Source organism: Benincasa hispida, chromosome 1, assembly GCF_009727055.1.
Source record: "Benincasa hispida cultivar B227 chromosome 1, ASM972705v1, whole genome shotgun sequence".
In the NCBI taxonomy this organism is placed as follows: domain Eukaryota; kingdom Viridiplantae; phylum Streptophyta; class Magnoliopsida; order Cucurbitales; family Cucurbitaceae; genus Benincasa; species Benincasa hispida.
The window spans coordinates 7,589,581-7,610,633 of NC_052349.1; the positions used below are offsets into that span (position 1 = coordinate 7,589,581).

Sequence of the window (21,053 nt, forward strand, 5' to 3'; positions counted from 1 at the left end):
GGCAGTGGTTCAAGTTGCTTCAAGTGCGTTACTGTATTTCAAGAAAAGCCCTAGAAACCTTCGACTCTGTTTTTAGATTTGATGCTGAAGCCGGTGAAGAAGGGTTTTAGCTCGGAGCTTTGAGACATGATCCGTTTCACGAAATTCAAATCTCTGGCCCTATCTGCAGATTCCGGCGGCCACCAATTGCTCCAAAGATGCTGGGTTAGTGGTACTGCCAAAGGCAAATCGAAGATCAAAGCTGGCCAACCGCTGAAGCGCTCCAAAATCACCGTCAAGAAAGGCGGAGCCACATCCAAAGGTGGTGGAGGAGGAGGAGGAAGAAAAATCCCTCCCGAACAGGAAAAGCTCTATGACCAATGCCTAAATGCTCCTACGCCTCTGCGGTTCTTGAAGCCCAAAGACAGAGAACGTGAGGCCGAACGGGAGAAGCTCGGGCTCATCAGCAAAGAGCGCCAACGCGAGATTGAGATGATGAAGATGGATAAATCGAAATTGGGGGTTTCTGATACTCCGTCGATCATTGGAACTGTAGGTTTGGATTTGATATCCCTAGGTCTGGTCGATGCGGATAAGATTCCGAAGTACGAGTTGACAGTGGAAGATGGGCGGCGGCTTGCGAAGGAATACAGTCGGGTGTTGATGAGGCGGCATCGTGCAAGGCGGGCAGCTGAATCGACGCTGTTGCAGATGAAGAAAGAGGCTATTGAAGCATTACCAGAGCATTTGAAAGCTGCTGCTTTGGTCCCAGATTTGACATTGTTCCCCGCGAACCGGTTCATGGCCACTTTGACGCCTCCGATAGAAGGCTATATTGAAAAGGTCAAGGAGGCTGCGAGGAGGAGTAGCGGGAAAGAGAAGCTTAGATAATCTGAGAGGTCAGAGATTTCTTTTGCTTGTGTTCTAATTTACCAAACTTATCCCGTAGATTGGCCTCTTTCTTATTCCAGTTGTGGTGATATCTTCAGAGAATGCATTGCTCAAGTCTAGGCTTATATTGAATCAAAATCTGAATGGAGTTATAAAACTTATCTGACTTCACTGATGAGCTAACTAGGAAAAAGAAAACCGAAAATTTCCCCTCATTTTAGCAAAGTATGCATTTTGGTGCTTTTCTTTTGTCTGATAAACTTTTTGAAGCATGGCTTCTCTTTTAGCATTGATTTATCAAGCCTTTACTAGTTTATGGAACAACTTCCAGGGTTTAATATAGATTGGAGGGGAGGGTTCTACCTTCTCAACTGAGGAATCGCTGACTTGTGCTCCTCACATTCATCTTAGGAAATTTCATGTGCAATTTTTTCATTATTAGGATGATTTTTGTCATTACCTGGCTAAGGAACAATCAGCTTCTCTTCTAGGTAAATCCAGCCCTGTTTTCATTAGATCTTGGTATGGAATAGCTGAAGTTGAAAGGGGTTCATTGTTAATAACTCGAAGACATGCTTTATGAATTACCTGGCTAAGGAACCTAACCCATTTATCTTTTAGATGAATCTTACCTTGTTCTCCCTAGATCTTGGTATGGCATAGCTGAAGCTGAAAGGAGTTCATAGTAAAGAACGCAAAAACATTTTTCATGAATTACCTGGCTAATGAACCAATTTAAAGCAATTTATCTTCTAGATGAATTCAACCCTGTTTTCCTAATATCTTGGTATGGAATAGCTGAAGCTGAAAGGGGTTCATAGGAACGCAAAGACATGTTTTATGAATTGCACCGCAGTTCAAATTGTTGGGAACTCATATAATGCCTTTTAAAATTAAAACAATGTAGAATTATAATCTCAACTCTCAATTCGGTATTTTCCTTTTCCTCCCACCATTTGCTTCAAAGTTGAACAAATATTAAGGGTCCCATTATGTCCTTAACCTAGAGCAGGCTATGGCTATCCAGGAGAATTTTCATTTTCTTCCTCATAAGTACTCGTTCAATTTACGTTGATTTATTTGGTCAAATATCAGAAAACCACTCGGTAACCAGGTACTTTGGTCTCACACCTAAAGGAAACATACAATTTGGCTTTTTTTTATAGTGCGTTTGACTATCACCATATAGAGAATACACTGACATCTTACTGCCTTGTTCGTAAAAATGCAAATTTGACCATGAATAAGTATTGTAATTGTCTTTCGGAATCACTGACATTAGGAAACATCTATACCAAGAAATTGGTATGTGTTTTAGTTGCTTAATATTTGTTAGATTTCATGGTTTCCCTGGTTATGTTTATACCATATGATAAATTAAACTTTTGTGTCTGATGATTCTTTTTCTATTTTTCTCTGGTTGCATTAGACTACAAGTAGATGAAGGTTGCAGGCTGGAAAAGAAGAGTTTGTAGCAGTTAAGAGTCTAGAAACCAAGCAGGTGGTTGCCATTCCAAGAAAGCCAGCCACGAATCATTGGATGTCTGGTACAATAAAATCTCCTGAATTTTTAACTCCTGTAACTTCAAGCCTCTTTCAAGCAAATTCTTGGGTTTTGGTTTTGAGCTTTTGGATTGATTTCGATGGCTTTGTGATATTCTTAAATTCACAGGTTTCTTTTGTCAAATTGACGCACCTTTTTCACATTGAGCAAAATCGAATTTTCACGTTGAGAACTTTCTAAATTATAATTTCATTGTTTTAACGACAATCAATACAAAATATTGCTATGAAATTAAACTTTTAAAACTTGTAAGTTTTCGACCAAAATCAACTCATATATATTTGATGATAACTCATAGCTAATTGAACGCATTTGAGAATGTTTATAAATATATTTTAATTGTTCTTCATATGGTACAACATATTTAGGTTAAATTATAGGAAAATTATTTTAAATGAAAAAATTATTGAAAATATTTACAAATATTAACAAATATCATAATATAGTAATTTATTGCCGTCTATTGCAGACAGGCAGTGAAATTTTGTTATATCCGGAAATATTTTGGTCATTTTTTTATATTTCAAAATAATCCATTAGAAGATAAAAATGATAACGCATAGTTTTTTTTAATCATACATATTTTGTGTAATAAAACGATAAAATGCTGTGGAGATTTTTTAGGGGCTGAATATGTTTTAGTTCCTAAAACACTCCATGAATGAAAGATATCGTCTTTTTAGGTGGAGATATTTTTTTAAAAAAATATTATATTTGGGAAATATGAGTTATTTTATTTTTTTTAAACTAGTATTTTTTGTTTTGTTTTGTTTTTGTTTTTTTTTTTTTGTTTTTTCCTTTTGAAAAAGAAAACACAGAGAATTAAGCAAGAACAAAATATCTAAAGATTTATTTGAGATTTGGAGCTTGCAACCATCTAGTTTGGTCTTTCAATAGCCTTGGATCTTGATTTTCAGCTTCTCATTCAAAACCAAAGTTTATTTAGAAATGAGATTGGTGTTTGGCTCGATGACGCCAAGCCTCACTAGGCAAGCTTTCTTCCTTTTTGTAATCACATTCCCCTAAGATAGAACTTGCAACTCCGCTGCTTACTCTTTGGCTGTTTTTGCTTTTCTCGTTTAATCTTTTTTATGGACTGATTCTTTTCCTTTCTGGCTCTCCTCTTTAGCCAGAAGGATTTTTTTGTAAATTTGTTCATCAACCCTCTTATTAACCAAGCATTAGTAGCGTTTGCTATTTAAATAAATTTTTTTATAAAAAAAAAACTTCAAAAACCAATTTTGAATATTAAAAGCAAATTTTAAAGTGATTCAAAATTTGATAACAAATTTAACAATTTTAAAATCACTCCAAAATAAGCAAAACATTGTCCAAATTTGTCCATGTTTGGATGATTCTATGAACAAAGACATTGTGAAGCTGTTATTCAATGCTGTGGACTAATAGCCGATAATTGATATGTTCTCACTCTCTAGAAGTTAGAAATTTGATCTCCTATTTCCATACTAAAATAGATAAATAAAATAATAATAATAATGTCCCTTAACAACATATTCCCAACTCTTAGTCATCGAGAAGGCCACCCTGCTAGATTCATCCAAGACGAAAGGAACTGATGGAGAGGAACACTAGAAGAAATGGCACCGTTTGATGACAAGATTCTGATGGGCCGAGCAAGATCTTTTTCTGTTTTTGGGCCAAAATTCTTCATATACTTTTGTTTTCCACTAGTAAATTAAGGCTTCATTGAACTTGGATGATTGAAATATTTTATTAGTCAATTAATACTGCGTACAACAAATGAAATTAGGCATGTCAAAGTCAACCACTGTTCTTAGAAAACAGCTCATTGAATGAACATGCCACAGTAGTAGTGATAACAATGATAATAGTAATAACAACACATCAGTCAAGCTTCAAAGCCTACCAAATACATTTCAAAGATCCAAGGATACCAGAACTCCAGGTTACAAATGTTGATGTTAAGTAGTATGGCGAAGGAAAGTAAAGCAATCCCCAGAGAGATTTTGGTATAACATACTTGAGAGCCAAGTATTAATATTAAAAAACAGCTTTACTATTACATTGTCTTAGTCGAGTAGAGGGAAGGATGGATGTCAAAACGGCAAACAAGAAAAGAAAGCCATACAAAAATTAGATGGTTAGACAACCTAGACCAGAGAGAATTGAGAATAATAATACCCTTGGTTACTTTAGAGACTGAACCGATCAAACAGAAATGTGGTCAAGGAAGTTCAGCTCCTGATGGTGAGTTCAGCTCTAAGATGGAGGACTCCATTTATAAAGTAGTGACTATCTTCAGCCATGAAAGAAGTCCATGGTATTGCAAATAAGTTTCTATAGCCAACCGCCTTGCCTCCGGTGAACGTGTAATTGCCCTTATATTTGCTTACAAACTCCTCCGTTGGCTTTGATCTTGCAGCAAATTCATAGTCAACTGCAAAAGAAACTGATCCTTTTTCCTGCATTCCCAAGAAAAGCCCAAAACAATGAAATGAGCTTTGCTGATCCATGTTGCAGTGAGCCGAAAGAAAAAATCCTTGACCACCCAAGTGGAATGCCTGAGAATACACTCTCCCGGATGGAAACAAATTTGTGCACTCTTCCCGCTTTAAGTCCAGGTATACCACACACTGCTGCCGAGGACGATCGAACTCAACAACCTTGACTGGACGATATTTGTATGCTCTCTCGATGAAGAAGCGGCGGTTTGAGGTAGATGCCTCATCAGCAGCTAAGATTCTCTGCCGGTGAGGAGCCTCTGCTTTAAAGAAAAGGGCCTCAAGCACAAGTTTGCAAGCAACATCATGATCGAAGTCATTGCAGGTCAGAACTTTCTTAAGCTTTCGACATGTCATAAAGGGGAATCGAATATAACGAGCAAGTCGAGCCCCCAGCACTTCTCGTCGCTCCTCCAACTTTGGATACTGAGTTCTAGCCCACTTGAGGATGAAGTCGTATACTGCATCCTCTGATGCAACCTGAAGATCGTCACTGGACAATATTGCTTCCACTCCTGCAAGAGGCAAAGCCATAACCTCGTCCTGAAACCTGGTCAAATGCAAGAAGCCTATTTGAGAAATTGCTTCCCTCCCAGTAGTACCCAATAATGAAAGACGCAAGGGGGAAAAGAATATTTTTTCAAACATAAACAACATGAAGAAACAATTAGACTCAATATCCACATCGCAAATATTGTCTAAAAGTTTTCTTTTATCTTAACATATAGCTTGATGATTCCTGGAAAAACAATCAAATTAGCTTTCTAACCAAATTCTAAACCTATCTAAATGTTTCAGTTCATGTTATATCATGAAGATGCAATGGATGAATTTCTAACCTGCCTTTACCTATTCAATCTTTTCTAACCTAATTCTTAAACTATAAGGCCTCCAATCAATCGCAACCGTACTTGGTCCTGGAATGGCAAGAGAGGTATTTTATAGGGGACAGGGACAGTTAGTGGGGGCGGATTGTACAACTGTGGGGATGGGTGTGAGGCTACACAATTGTTTTGGGGGAGAGGAGAAGCATTAGGGAAATCGTGTAAGGGAATTGTGGAGAGAGTTGACAGCACCACTTGAAGGAGCTGGTTGTTATGTTATCTTTGGTTGCTATCGTTCTTATCTAAACTTGTTAATGCGAATATCTCATCACTGGATATTGAAGAACTCTCACTATCACCAGTGCATCCGAACTTGGAAATATCCTCTGTTTTAAGTGTATATTCTGTGTTATTTTTCAGGTCATTAGTTGGCCACCCCACCTAACAGGTTCACAATGCAAAATTAAGTGAATTTGAGGCAATTTTCTTGCAAATAAAGACCAACTTTCTTAGTGAGGCGGGACCACGAAACCTGAAAGTATTAAAAAGACCTAAAAATGAGGCTAAAGTATTAGTTGAAGAAAACATTGCACTAACCACAGAATCAAGATTCTCTAACTTCCAAACACATGGATAAAGTTGAAATAATTGGACTATTCAACTCCATTGATCAAACTTTAGGTAAGACTGAAGGTCCAACATCTAGCACTACCACTACCACTGTGAGAGTACTAGTTAGGGCCAGGGCTACATATATAAGATTAGTATGGGATTAGTAAGAGGTATAGTGATAATTAGGTAGGGGATCTTAGTCATAAATAAGGTGATTTAGGGTTAGTAAGGGTGTGGATCATTTTGGAGAGAAATTTCAATAGTGGGACTTTGGGAGAGAGAGAGCCCTCTCAAAAGGCTATGGGTATTTTTTTTATATCCCCCAGTTGGCTAGCTTGTGCTCACTTCGACAAATCTCACGGGACAACCCACATGAACCTACAACAATTGGGTGTCAAGGAAACTTGTAGAACTAGTAAGCATAGATACTTCTAATCGTGTAGAGAATCAGTATCAGATACGGATACGTCCAGATACGTGATAGATAATGATTTGAAGTATCTGATTTTTTTAAATTTCAGATAAGCGTATTTGCTTCCAGGGATGTGAAGGGGATACGTTATATCTTTTTTTCCCCTCCATATTTAAGCCCAACCCACAACACATTTTATTTAAAAGTCCACTTAAATCTAGCATTCCAAAACAAAATAGATTGAAAATCATAAAAACATAAAGAATAAAAACATAAAAAGTTGGAAAAAAAAAAACTAAACATAATTAAATCTTCATTCTTCTCTTTTCTCTCACTATCTAAATCATGATTCACACCCACCTTCATCCACAACTTCATTCGTCAATCTTCATCTTCTACTTCTTTCCTACCTGTCTCTACTCTAGTTGCTCAACCACGTTGTTGGATTTTTCTTTCTAGCTTTCACTCTCTTCTTGAATCTACTTTAATCTAACTTAAAATAAGTATAACAATTAATTGGGCATTATCACATGTGTATATATATAAAATAACGCATCTTCAACATATCTGTCTTAATTTTTTTAGAAATTGGTATATCGCCGTATCGTATCGCGTATCCGTATCTTGTATTCATATCCGTGCTTGTGCTTCTTAGTTGTGAAATGTTAGGTGACCGCCATGAATAGAACTTATTCCCTCATAGTCCTTTATCAAACTCATGTCCTTTATTTACCACTAGGCTAACCCATGATGGTTAAGGTTATGGGTATATCGTAACTTCTCTTGATATTGCAATATATTACCATCTTTGTGTATCTTTGTCTTTCTCTAAGTTTTCTTATTAGGTGGTATCCTAATCCTAACATACTACTAACATTTGGGATGTAGTTGATATTTTTTCATGGTTACAATTATGTTGATAAATATATGTTTCCTTATAAAGGGAACAATGGCCTCAGGAAGGTCCCATTCCACCTACTACCACCACCATAACAAAGGTTAAAAATGTGGGGTGTGGGGTGAAATAAAAAACAATGGAAAGTTAAAAGACTAGGTATAACTCAAAAGAATCAGAAATTTACTTGGTAATGTCCTTGTAGCGAACAGCAAGATACTGCTTTGCTGCATCAGTCAATGGTTGGACTGCTTCGGCCATTAGGACACTGGATGGAAGCTCTAGATACAGCAATGCAGACTCAGGTGTCATGGGCAAGTTTCGTAAAAGCCTGCTGCAATACCTCATGCATGATGCAACCTCAAATTTGTCTGCAGCCATAAGCACATCCAGCAAAGCCGAAGCGGTGCTACAAGATAGGGTATTACTATACATAAAATTCAGCAACTCCATTAGTGCAGCTTCCTCTGTTTGATAGAAGGAATAAGAAAACAAATTAGAAACATTGTGGTTTGTAACAAAGAACAGGATAGACAGACAAACAATGGTGAAATTTTGTATGTGTACCCGAGGCAGTGATTCGTAAAGTCACATTCCGCTGTTCGGACTCCCTCATCCCATTAGAGAACAACTAGACAAAAAATTATTTCTCAGATAAGAGAAAAGGAAGACAGTTCCTACAAAATGTAACTGGAGAAGAAACTATATACTTTATGAATCATATAAACACATATTTGCTTTTACCTTGTAGAAAAAAGGACTTTTGGCAGCCAAAATTGGAGAGCTGATGTGCAGCGTTTTAACTTTAATAACAGTAGAACAATCCATCCCCCAGCTTGATTCATCACCATTTGCAGCTTCATCACCTGCAGTACATGAAATTTGAAGACATCTTACTCTTATAATCTAATGATTCCAAATAGGCTGTCAGCTCCATTTCAATGATACTGACCATTCAGTTTAGAGTAAGTTACAGAAGACAAAAAAACTTCAAATCTTTGATAAACACTTAATACACATACATAAGGATTTGAACCACGCTGAAGAAAAAAAATTCAAGAAAACTCATTTGCACTAAGGAGACCAAAATAACACCATAAGTTGGCCTCGCCTCCTCAGCTGCATTGTCTATACCTGAATGTAACTCTTCAATCATTTGAGCAGGTTCATCGTCTAGATTGTCACAAGGTATGGCATCATCCATATCAGGTTGGTTTCCATTTAAAACTTGTTCCTCGGGGCATCCATTAAGATCAACAACTGCAAGGAAAATTGATCATAAAGAAAACAAAATTTGAACAAAAAGAGGAACCAAATGCACAGTGAATACGCACAAAAGGCCATATAAAACAATAATTGAAATTACGGTGCAATTTAACAATATCCATCTCCAATTAATGACAATGCAATATAAGACTAATAGTCAGTTTGATGTCTACAGAACAAAGACGTGGTCAACAAAGAGACTTTCTTGGTCACAGATCAGTTCTATCAAAACAACAGAAAAACAAACCGGAGCAATTCCTATGAGGTAAATCAATAGTTTCGTTTTCAGATGCTGAAAACAGACATAAAATTATGAAAACTGAAATTATTTAGGTTCATTGTATCTGAAAATCACATAATGAAGAAGTTATAATAAAATCCCTTGCCGATGTATATCATCCGTTGCTGTGGCGACCGTTCCCCATTATACACAATCGTGAAAATGTAAAATCCAGCGACGCTCAGTTCTCATGTTTTAATAAAACAACATTAACCACTATTCTCCGTTTCCTATTTCCACCTTGCAAACTGAGGTCTCCCATCATTTTTTTTTTTTTTTTACAATCATCATAATATAAATTAGTCCTGTAAGCTGTAGCTATCTCCTTCCAAAAGGGGGAAAATAAAAACCAAAGTTTTACCGTTGTCCTTCTTGCAATCCTCTCTCCGTCTCTTCCGTCGAGCCCAATCGAGGATGCTAGTACATCCGACAGAATCGGGACGGGACTCAGCCGGTTCCCCCATAATCTCAATCCGGAGCAAGCGATCAGAGAAATTACTGTCGTTAAAAGCAAATCCAAAATCGGCGTCGGACGATGAAGCACAAGAAGCACGCGAATAATCCGAATCCATCCCGGCCGTGGGGTCAAAAATATCCGAGTTCAAATCCTTCATTTCTCCACCCCCACTGAACCCCCAGAACCAAAACAGAAAGAAAGAAAGAAAAGGGGAAAAAAACCCTAAATCTCCAGAATCAACCGAAACACGAAAAACAATTTCGAAGCCCTAATGGAATGGAAGGCGCTACATTTCAATTTGAAGAACGATACTCAGGCTTGAGATTGAGCCCTCGGCAATCGAGAAACGTTGAGAGAATTTCTAGAGAGAGAAGAAGAAACAAATAAAGCGCTAACAAGGCGCCTTTGAAGAAGAAGAAGAAGTTAATCATCCGTTTGTTGCCTATTTGTTTGGTTATGGGAATAAGAGGGCGCCCCTAACAATTTCCCACCCTAAAGTGGATTGGATTTATCAATTTTCCCATGACCTGTCCCGAACACACTGTCCCATTTCTGGGACTACTGCCCCTCCCTCCTCTTTACTTCTCCCCCTTAATTATTTCTCTTTCATTAATTATTTCCATCTAATCTCCTTTTTCTTTCCATTTTCCATTTTTTTAATAATTATTTTATTTCTTTATTCTTTCTTTGACTCTTTAATTTCTTTGTAAGTTTATTATTTTATACCATTTTTTAATCTCATAATTTTCATATTAAAAATATGTGAAGGTAAACAGTATACAAATTTTAATTAAACATTATATAAGTGTTAGGTTGGTAGGAAAATTAGATTAGTTACGAATATTGTACAAATTCTCACCTCCAACATTGTTCCACTCAAAAACAAACAAACAAATAAGTTAGTTGGTTGCCAAAATAAACAAATAAATAAAGGATATTTGTGATAGATGAACAATAAAACAAAAAAAAAATCTAAAAATATGGTAGCTCTTTAGATCATTTGTAAATATAGGAGTGATAATCAGTCAACTTTAGAATCTTTTTAAGTTTCAATTTTGTACTCTCTTGTTATGTTGCATGCATTTTTCTTTTTTCTTTTCTTTCATTCTCTTGCATTTGTTTCCTTCTATTTTTTTTCTCTCTAATTTTTTAATTTTTTTTTTCCTTTCTCTGGTTTTTTTTTTTTTTTTCATTTATCCGGTTTTTGCTTTCATCTCCCCAATCTCCTCATCTCTCCAAACATTTCGCTCTTGCCCTCATCTTCCCATTTCCCATTAGAATCATTAAAAAAAGAATTACGAGACTGAGTTTCAAACCCAAAACTTGAAAGTGTTTAACTCATACGTGACTTAACACCAACAAATCAATCATCAAGTTTGATTATTATAACGAAATGTTGAATATAAATAGCAAATGAAAATGGATTCGAAAAAAACTACTTTTTCTAATCCTCAAGTTTGCACCATTTTTAGAAACATTTATTAAAGATTTGAAATAAGAAACGATAATAGCCAAGTTTATTTCTCAAAAAAAGAGAAATGGGAACGTTATCAAACATATCAATAATTTTTTTTCTTTTTATAGACTTTAAAAGTACGAAATGAGAAATGAGAACGTTATCATGGATTGACATGAGGAGTGAGGGTGTCCTATGCAACGAGTTTGCTTAAAATCGGATAAAAGAATAAGTCATTCTTACTCTATAACGTTGTTTACTGTTTAACACTGATTATTTCGATTAGATGACCTAGGTAACTTGATCTTAATCCTGAGCTAACTATGAACTCTTGTTTATTTGGGTTTATCCTTAGATTTGCATAGGTGAGGGTTGGCTCAACAGCGTCGGCTCAATAAGCCTCCCATTTTAGGGGTAAGATCGGGTAGATAGTTGGGGACATAGGATGCAAGACGGAATTCACACCTACCCGATTTAGGGATAGGAGAAAGGTTGTTCTCTTAAGTACTGAATCCAAGTCTTGAACTAGGGGCCCCACCCTCTCATTGGCCCGAGAGAGATCTAGTTTAATGATTGGATCATAAACCAATTGTTCATAAGAGAATCAGTGAAACTTAAGGAGCAAGACGTAATATCGGGGGTAAAACAACACATTGACCCAACCAGTATTACGAACAACCTGTGAATGGTCAACTTACTGGTTATGGTTATATCATGTGGACACAAATATATCTACAGTAAGAATAGTGCAACTATCGAGCTATAATGGTATGACTTGATGGTTAGCAAATACTAATTAATTTGATCTAAAGAGTTTTAGTTAATTAATCTTAAATTGTTGGAGCTTATGAGTTGTAGGTCCATAAGGTCCCTCTACTAGCTCGTAAAATATGAACACCTTGAATTATTAAATTGAGTGAATTTGGAATAATATCAAATTTGAATTGTACAAATTGAATTTCAATTTGAAATTGTTCGAATTAAAATTAGTGTTTGAATTTGAATAAGGTCAAATTCAAATTAGGGTTTGTTTAATTATATTCGATATAATTAACGTTTAATTTGTTGAAATTAAACGAAATTGAAGAGTTTATAATATTTAAATATTGATTTAAATATCAATTACATGAATGAGATTCATGTTTAAAATTAAGTGTGTGGTTAATTTAATATTTGATATTAAATTAATTAATTAATTAAATATGTTTAATTAAGTAAAAATCAAATGAATTTCCAATTTTAAATTCAATTTAAGAAATTGGATTTTGTAATTTTAGATTTAATTAATTAATAATTAATTAAATCAAATTTTGATTAATTATAGAATTAATTAAAAGTACTAAAATTTTGAAATTTTGAAATTAATTTGGGAAAAGAAAAAAAATAAAAAAATGCTCTAAGTGGGTTTCTCCCACTTTTGAACATAGTAGGAGGTGTTCCTCCTTGGTGCACACACAAATCCCACATTCCAATTTGAAGTAGTTGCTGGCCATATCCATTCCTAAAATGGATGCATGTTGTAGAGTAATAAAAGCTGCTTAATTTTGAAGATGACAGAGGGTAGAAGTTGGAAAAATATTTTCTACATCATCTTCTTCTCCCTCTCAAACCCAGAAAAATTCACCTAACAAATTCACTCAAATTCGAGTTCCACCATTCAAATTCAAGGCTGAGAATAGTAGAGAAGATCTCTTGGTGGTTCACTAACGATTTGGAGCTGAATTGACTTGAAGAGCAGCTTGGATTTGGGAAAATTCATCAAAGGTATGTGAAACTTGAAACCCATTTGTGATTTTCTGCAAAAGCATGCTTTGGAACTCAAATTAAATGTAATTAGAGTGTCTATTGGTTCTGTTTGCTTCCGTTGCATGCTTGTATATCCTATCAATAAATAATTTGTATGGTTTCAACAATCTTTTATCAATATGACTTCTGTGACATTAAATCTACTTGTCGCTGAAAAATTAACGGGCGAAAAATACATTTCATGAAAAAACACGATCAACACAATTCTTATAATTGATAACCTTCATTTTGTCCTTATGGAGGATTGTCCTCCCATTCCAGCTCCAAATGCTGCTTGAAATGTTCGAGAAGCATATGAGCATTGAACACAAGCAAAAGAAAAGGTTTGAGCGTATATATTAGCGAGTCTTTTTGAAGTCTTGGCCAAGAAGCATGAACCCATGTTCACAACCCGTGAGATCATGGAGTCCCTAAAGGGAATGTTCGGACAACCGTCCGTACAGCTCAAGCATGACCCTCTCAAACACATCTTCAATGCCCGTATGCAAGAAGAGGCATATGTTCGAGAACATGTTCTCAACACGATGGTTCACTTTAACATGGCAGAAACGAATGGGCTTGTCATTGATTAAGCCGATCAGGTTAGCATCATTTTGGAATCTTTACCTGAAGGTTGGAAGTTTCCTACACTTTTGTAGCAATGCTATTTTGAACAGGATTGACTATAACCTAACGACCCTCCTCAATGAGCTACAGACCTTCCAGTTCTTGATGAAAAGCAAGGGAGAAAAGGGTTCAACAAATTTTGCTTCATCCTCTAAGAAGTTTCACAGAGATTCGACCTCTGGAACAAAGTCTGTACCTTTTTCCTTCGGCACCAAAAAGTGGAAGAAGAAGAAAGGTGAAAGGGGGAAAGCTAACCCACCCGCTGCTACTCAAAAGAAAGCCAATGTTGCAAAGGGAATCAGTTTCCATTGTAACCAAGAGGGACATTGGAAGAGGAACTGTCCGAAGCACTTGACAGAAAAGAAGAAGACCAAGTAAGGTAAATGTGATTTGCTTGTTTTGGAAACATGTTAGTGGAGAATGATGATTCTGCTTGGATTATAAATTTTGGCGCCACTAATCATGTTTGTTCTTCATTTCAACCTTCAGGGAATCAGTTCCTGGTAGTAACTTGATGCTAGGGAGATGATGATGCAGGTTGGAATTGGGCACCATCTCGACTGTGGCAATGGAGGTCTCCAGTTGACTTTACAGAATAAATTTGTTTTACTAAAAAATGTCTATGTAGTTCCTAGTTTAAAAAGGATCCTAATTTCTGTAAAGTCTTTGCTCTACAATGTAAATAAAGTGTTTATTTCCAAAAATGGTGTTGATATTTGTTTTGCAAAACTGGAAAACAACCTTTATGTGCTAAGATCGTTAGCAACTAAGGCATTCCATAACACTAAAATGTTTAAATCTATGGTAACTCAAAATAAAAGACTTGAAATTTATCCTAAAGAAAATGTCCATCTTTGGCACCTAAGACTAGGATACATCAATCTCAATAGGATTGAGACATTGGTGAATAATGGACTTCTAAGTGAGTTAAAAGAAAATTCTTTACCAGTATGCGAGTCTTGCCTTGAAGGAAAAATGTAAACCCTCGAAATTTCACCTAAGTAAATTAGTTTAGAACTTGGATAGCAAGGACGTATGAAGAGGAATAAAATGGGAGAAAAATGCCTTAAGTGTTAAAACTAGACTTTAAAGGCTAAAACATAAGTTGTAGGTAAATAAAGTAAGAGGACAAAAATTTGGCTAAATATGAGAACCATACATTGATGCCATGCATTGGGTGAGGACTTGGAAAACAATGACTTTGCAATTGTGAGGTTAGGCGTTGACCTTGTCATTGGGGGAGTTAAGTTGTTGGTTAAGGGTGGAAGAGGAAGACGTGGAGGTTAGTGGATGCATGAGGTATGCGATCATCAAGGATTCTTTCAGGTTATGTGGTCGAGCCCTTGCCAAGAACTAGGAATGATAGGATGCGCGACAACTAAGTGATTTGAGGTTGGTTGAACGCAAGAATGAGACGAGGCATGTTCCTTGCATTGAAGTAGTATGATGGCTAAGCCATCTTAAGGATAGGAAAGCCTCATGGATGCATGCGACAAGGATGGCCTAGGCGAGGATACTTGGCGTTGTATTAGGTTGACATGTGATGAAGAGACCATGCAAAAGCCTAAATGTGGATGGTGAGCGCATGTGAGGATGCGTTGGCCAAAGAGGTATGCGCCAAGGAGAGCCATGCGTGGAAAGAAGTGTGCGGCCAATGAGAAGCATGCGATCTTGAGCTTAGTGTGGGCAAGAGGAGCTAAGCGTTGAATAATTCCATGCGATCGAGATGGGTATGCGGCCCTTAAGGTGTGTTATGCATTGACAAGAGTGACTTGGAGAACAATATTAGATTGACAGTTAATCTGGACAAGTGGTTGACTAAGGGTGATTTGGGCTTGGACAAAGGTGAGGTGGATGCACAAAGAGACATGCATAGGTGTCAAGGGGAGGCGTTGGCAATGCAAGGAGAAGGCACCTCGACATGCAAGAAGGTAAAGGTGTCAAAATTTGGGCAAGCTTGGACAACTATAAATAGGACAACTTAGGGGAGTAAGTTCTTGACGGATCTAGAAGTTGTTCCAGACATGTTGAAGCCAATCACACTTTATTGTGATAATAGTGGTGTTGTGGCTAATTCTCGAGAACCTAGGAGTCATAAACGTGGGAAACACATAAAGCGAAAGTATCATCTCATCCTAGAGATTGTGCATCGAGGAGACGTGATTGTCATGCAGATAGCTTCAGAGCATGCTGTTGCTGATCCATTTATGACCCTCACACTAAGGTGTTTGAGGGTCACCTATAAAATATGGGTCTATGAGATAGGCCACGTTTAGACTAGGGCAAGTGGGAGATTTGTATTGGGCGGTTTGTGCCTTAGTTTATTGCTATGAGTACTTTGTATTGTAGTTTGACTTTTACACTATACACCTCACTAACTTTAAGTTAAGTGGGAGACTGTTGGGGTTGATGTTCTAAATCTCGTAGGGTCCTATAGTTTGTAATTGTAATGTACAAACATTTTATTTATGTAATAAAATTTTGATATTTTATTTCAAAATTAGTTGCATTAACCACAAATCAATAAACTAACATTCAAGGTTATTTTGTAGGTTAAACATGTATGTAGAGACATACGAGTGGATCATGTTTAAGTGATAACCTAAATGGTATGTAGTAGATGGATAAGGTTGGATACCATATCCTGGTAACACTATGAGCATGACCCGCTTTGTAGATGTTACAAATGTTGTAAAGTGCTACAAATGATTTGATCCTGATCATTCATGTGGAGACATGTGAACGGAGATATTCTATACAAAGGAGTTTGTATAAGACCAGACCATGAAATGTTTAATCTCATAGAGACTTACATTTCATCAAGATGACCATAGGTAACATGACCTGAATCCTGAGTGAGTTGTGAACTCCTGCCTATGAAGGCAGTCCTTTGATTTGTACGAGTGAGAATGGTCAGATCATCGACTCAATAAGCCTACCATTTTAAGGATTCGTCTAATTGAGGAGTTGAGAATACAGCTACACGAGAAAGAATTCACTTTTTCCCTGAGGTCGGGGTAAATAGATAAATTGCTTCTTTAAGGGCTGATTCTAGGGCTTGAACAATGTGGTGTCACACCTTCTCTTGACCCAAAAGGGGTTTGGTCATAGTTGGACTATGATTTATTGTTTATCAGATAGATTAGAGTTACTTAAGGAGTTAGATGTAACTATGGGGACAAAACGGTAATTTTGGTCCAGCTATACTTACGAGCAATTTGTGAAAGGTCATCGTACTGTTGATTGGTTATATCCAATGGACATAGAAATATATCTATAGTGCTATAGTGCGAAGAGTGTAGCTGTTAGTTTTGAGTGGAGTGTCCGATAGTTAACGGATGGTGAATAATTTAATTAAAGAGTTTAATTAATTATTCACGTACCATTGGAGCTTCAAGCTACAGGTTCATGAGGTCCCCTCAGTAGCTCAACGGGATTTAATGAGAATCAGTTTTTGGATTATTTTGAATTGTTCAAATTAATTAAAGGAATTAATTATATATGTTATAATTTCTATAATATATTTAATACATTATATTATTTATGAGAGGAAATAAATATTTGAATATGATTCAAATATTGATTATATGAATTGGATTCGAATTGTTAAATTTAATGTAAATATGATTTATATTAAATGTCATTGGTAAGAGAAAAGAAACTATATGTTATAATGTATATGATACGATATTAAGACTATAGGTTATATGTTATATGTTATATTTAATATAACATATAGTTTAATATATATTATATGATAAGTTAGTTATCATAATAATATAACTTATCATATAATATATATTAAATTAAAACTAAAATTAATTGAAATTAATTTAAGAGAGGGAGTTGTAACTCCTTCCCATTTTTTCTCTCCACTACTTGTTAGTGGGAGTTTGGTTTTTTGAAATCTTATCATCTTCTTCCTAAAGAGTTTTTAGAGACACACATAACAAATTGACAGAGTTCTGTGATTTTCTTCCTGTAATCCTAATTCCTCTCTAAAATTCCCTTCCCTCTCAATCCAAAATTATCAGAGCCCACACCTCTTGAATTCTTACCAGAGAATAATAAGGTTTCCAAATGGTAGTGTATTCATGATTTGTACATGGGAGAATGATACGTGAAGAAAGTATTCAAAGGTAAGGGTTTTCTAAACCCTCTTTATTTTATTTGTAAATTAGCATGTTATATTTGTCTTTGTAAATGCATTTTTTTTTCTTTTCATCTTTAAAATTAGATTTTTGTAAAAATTGGAATTTAGGAAGATCCGCTTCTGCTCAAGGATCCCTTCACAAGGGTTCCTTCAGCTTATTCTAGCAAGTTTCTCATTGACTTCTTCCTCTGTCGTTTTCTTCGTCGTGGCAGGTAGAAATGTCACAACACTACATCGCTCATTAGCATGGTCAGGGTGATAGGGCTTCAATCTACTTACATGGATGATAGGATGAATCTCCATCCACGACGGTAATTGCACCCGATAAGAGGCTTTCCCAACCTTTTTATGACTTTTACCAGTCCTTCATATCTCTTCATAAGGCGACGTTCTCTTTGGCCTTACAATCGAAACTGTTATGGGCGTAATCTTACTCGAACTTTGTCCCTTGGTAGGAACTCTCGGCGTCTGGGCTTCTTTTTCCTTCTCTTTGGAGTCAGGGACTTGTGTAAGCTGTTCGACTTGACAACGGGACACTTTTCCAAGACAAACAGAATGTCTTGAGGGGATTTCCCTTCCATGGTTTCAACTGAGTCATAGGTAAGGTCCCCCTCCAACTGGAGGTCCGAGATCATCTTTATCTCATTCGACTGTTTGATCCCAGCATGCACAATGGTAGGCGTAGACCTTATGATCACTAAGCATTTGGCGAGGGGTATCGGTATTACCTTGCGCTCCAGCAAAAATTTCATCCCCAACACCACATCAAAGTCGTTCATTTTAACAATCACGAAATCGGCATAGCCACTCCAATCCCCCAACTTTACGACTGTTCCCTTTACCATTCATGTAATAGGCAAGGCCGTAGAGTTCACTGCTTTCATTTTCCTTGTGCCTCCTTCCCAATGGAGATTCAATCGTCTGACTTTTGTTTCAGACATAAAATTATGGGTGGCTTCAGAGTCGACCATGGTACTCTTGGTCGATCTATGGTTAACCCAAGCATCTACATACATCAATCCGCCTTTTTAGGGTTCCTTTGTTTCTCTCATATTCCTCTGGAGGGCAGCTAAGAATCTTAAGGCCTTAACTCGTGGGATTTAATCTTCCTCTGCTTGTATATTTTCGCCCTCTGTATGAACAACTTTACCTTTCGAGTCCAAGGCTAATAAGGCTAAAGGCATTATAGGTTGCTTGTTTTGGGCACCCGCTTGCCTTGTGCTACCTCTTACATATATAACATAATGAGGGTTGATAAAAACTTTGTTGATTTGTCCCTCGCCACGTATTTCCAGTCTTCTGTTGAGGTGGTTTTCCATCCCCACTAGTGTCTCTATCTCCCACACTATTTCTCGATGGGCTTGAATAGTTTCTTTTATTCCCTCTAGTTGAGGATCTCGAGTGTTGCCTCATCTCTTGAGATTCGTGAGTTAAGTTGAACAATCATTCGGTTGCTGCGTATGCAACTAGGAGATCTTGTATTCTCTGTTCATATAATTTTGTTTTTGCCCACGGATTCAGACCTTCGACAAAAAAAGAAAATTTTGTCTTTTTTGGACATATCTCGTATGTCCAACATCAACCTAGAAAATTGTTTCACATAGTCCCTAATAGTGCCAGTATGTTTCAATTATCGTAGCTTAGGCTTGCCAAAATTTCAACATTTTCGGGAAAGAATTGAGAACACAACTCCTGTTTCAGTCTCTCCCATGTGTCGATAGTGCACCGACCCTCTTGGATGTAAAAAAAAACAGGACCTCCACCATAACTTGACATCCTCTGTAGATTTACCGTCACCAAAGTGATCTTTGACTCTTCAGTAGCTGTGTTCGTAGCTCTGAAATACCTTCAGTTGGGGTTTGCCACCGGTCTCATGGTTAGGTTAACTCTTGCATTGATGTCCGTGATCTTTGCAAGGACGACATCGAGAGTGGCCCNTCCAGTCTTCTGTTGAGGTGGTTTTCCATCCCCACTAGTGTCTCTATCTCCCACACTATTTCTCGATGGGCTTGAATAGTTTCTTTTATTCCCTCCACCATAACTTGACATCCTCTGTAGATTTACCGTCACCAAAGTGATCTTTGACTCTTCAGTAGCTGTGTTCGTAGCTCTGAAATATTGCTCCATATCAAAGATATAATTTTCTAACGCTTTCCTGTCACGAGCCCAACAGAAGGGCTTAGGCTCAGGTACTTTTACCTTATTGAACTGGACTATACCTTCAGTTGGGGTTTGCCACCGGTCTCATGGTTAGGTTAACTCTTGCATTGATGTCCGTGATCTTTGCAAGGACGACATCGAGAGTGGCCCAAAAGTCTTTGAATAACTCAATCACCATCTGAATTATCGCTTTCTGCGAGTTGTTTAGTTCTTTGACATGCTCTTCATAGGGGCAACAAATTTCGACGAGGCATCCTTACGCTCGAAATTACCAATTCTCATAGCTTTTGCTTCTAGGAGTCTCAACCCTTGCTAACAATTCCTTGATGGGCATCTGATGCGTTATTTTATGATGTGGAATTGTGGATGAAATGCGATGATGAAAATGCATTGAGCACTCAAAGTTTTCTCAGTGGAATCCAAGTGTAAACCCCATGAGTTCCTGGTAAGTCCAGGGTCGAACTCAAGAACATGGGAAAACAGGTTGCGGTGGTAATTTTTAGAAAACGTTGCGATAACCGGTAACTCAAATAGTTGTTTGTTTTTGTTGATTGCGGTAATGAAAAATAAACAAATGCGGCGGATTTGAGAAAAGTCTGATTGTGTGATAGATGCACTGAGTATGCGAATAAACGGGTTGAGAAGGTCTTTAGCTAGCGTTACTTGGGAATGCGTCAGACTATGCGATCATGCTACAACTATGCACAGCAAGTCATTTTCCAATGCAAATGCGATGCTCCTAAGTCTAGGACGCATGTGTTGAATGAAAAAGTGTCCATAGAGCTTATTCCTAAGTCTCTACTTTTTTTTATGCGATGATGCAAGATACACAAAGGGAAGGTGACCGCACACAATCATATCCTATCTCTAGGATGCATGTGATGCGTTAATAGCAAACAATGCTTATTCCTAAGCTTCTATCTCTTGATTATGCGTTCTAATCTGACTCTCCCGAGCCTAGATTCTGACCTGACCTTCCCAAGCCTAGATCTTGTCCTTACACTACCCTCCCAAATATCTCTAATGGACGAATGAAGCATACATAATACAAGATAATCGCATAGCATGAAGATCCCTAGTTAAGCTAGCCAAGTGCTTCTCAACTCATTCAACAGATTTAGCTACTCATGCGTAAATAACAGAGAGTGAACAGATATAGAGAAGTAAATTCCATTTCTATAAATGAGTTTGAATACAAAATAATAATGA

At 37.0% G+C, this 21,053-nt stretch overlaps 2 protein-coding genes across 2 annotated transcripts; one reads left to right on the forward strand and one right to left on the reverse strand.

The window, feature by feature from the left end:
* LOC120092349 lies at positions 1-2,586 on the forward strand. The gene is made up of 2 exons (XM_039050511.1): positions 1-878; positions 2,300-2,586. The coding sequence occupies exon 1, from the start codon at positions 127-129 to the stop codon at positions 868-870; it is 744 nt and encodes a 247-aa protein (XP_038906439.1). The 5' UTR covers positions 1-126; the 3' UTR covers positions 871-878; positions 2,300-2,586.
* Positions 2,587-4,300: 1,714 nt separating this feature from the next.
* LOC120083284 (BTB/POZ domain-containing protein POB1-like) lies at positions 4,301-10,103 on the reverse strand. The gene is made up of 6 exons (XM_039038962.1): positions 9,568-10,103; positions 8,795-8,920; positions 8,405-8,526; positions 8,228-8,291; positions 7,848-8,127; positions 4,301-5,467 (listed from the first exon to the last, which is right to left on the reverse strand). The coding sequence occupies exons 1-6, from the start codon at positions 9,818-9,820 to the stop codon at positions 4,651-4,653; spliced, it is 1,662 nt and encodes a 553-aa protein (XP_038894890.1). The 5' UTR covers positions 9,821-10,103; the 3' UTR covers positions 4,301-4,650.
* Between the last annotated feature and the right edge of the window lie 10,950 nt (positions 10,104-21,053).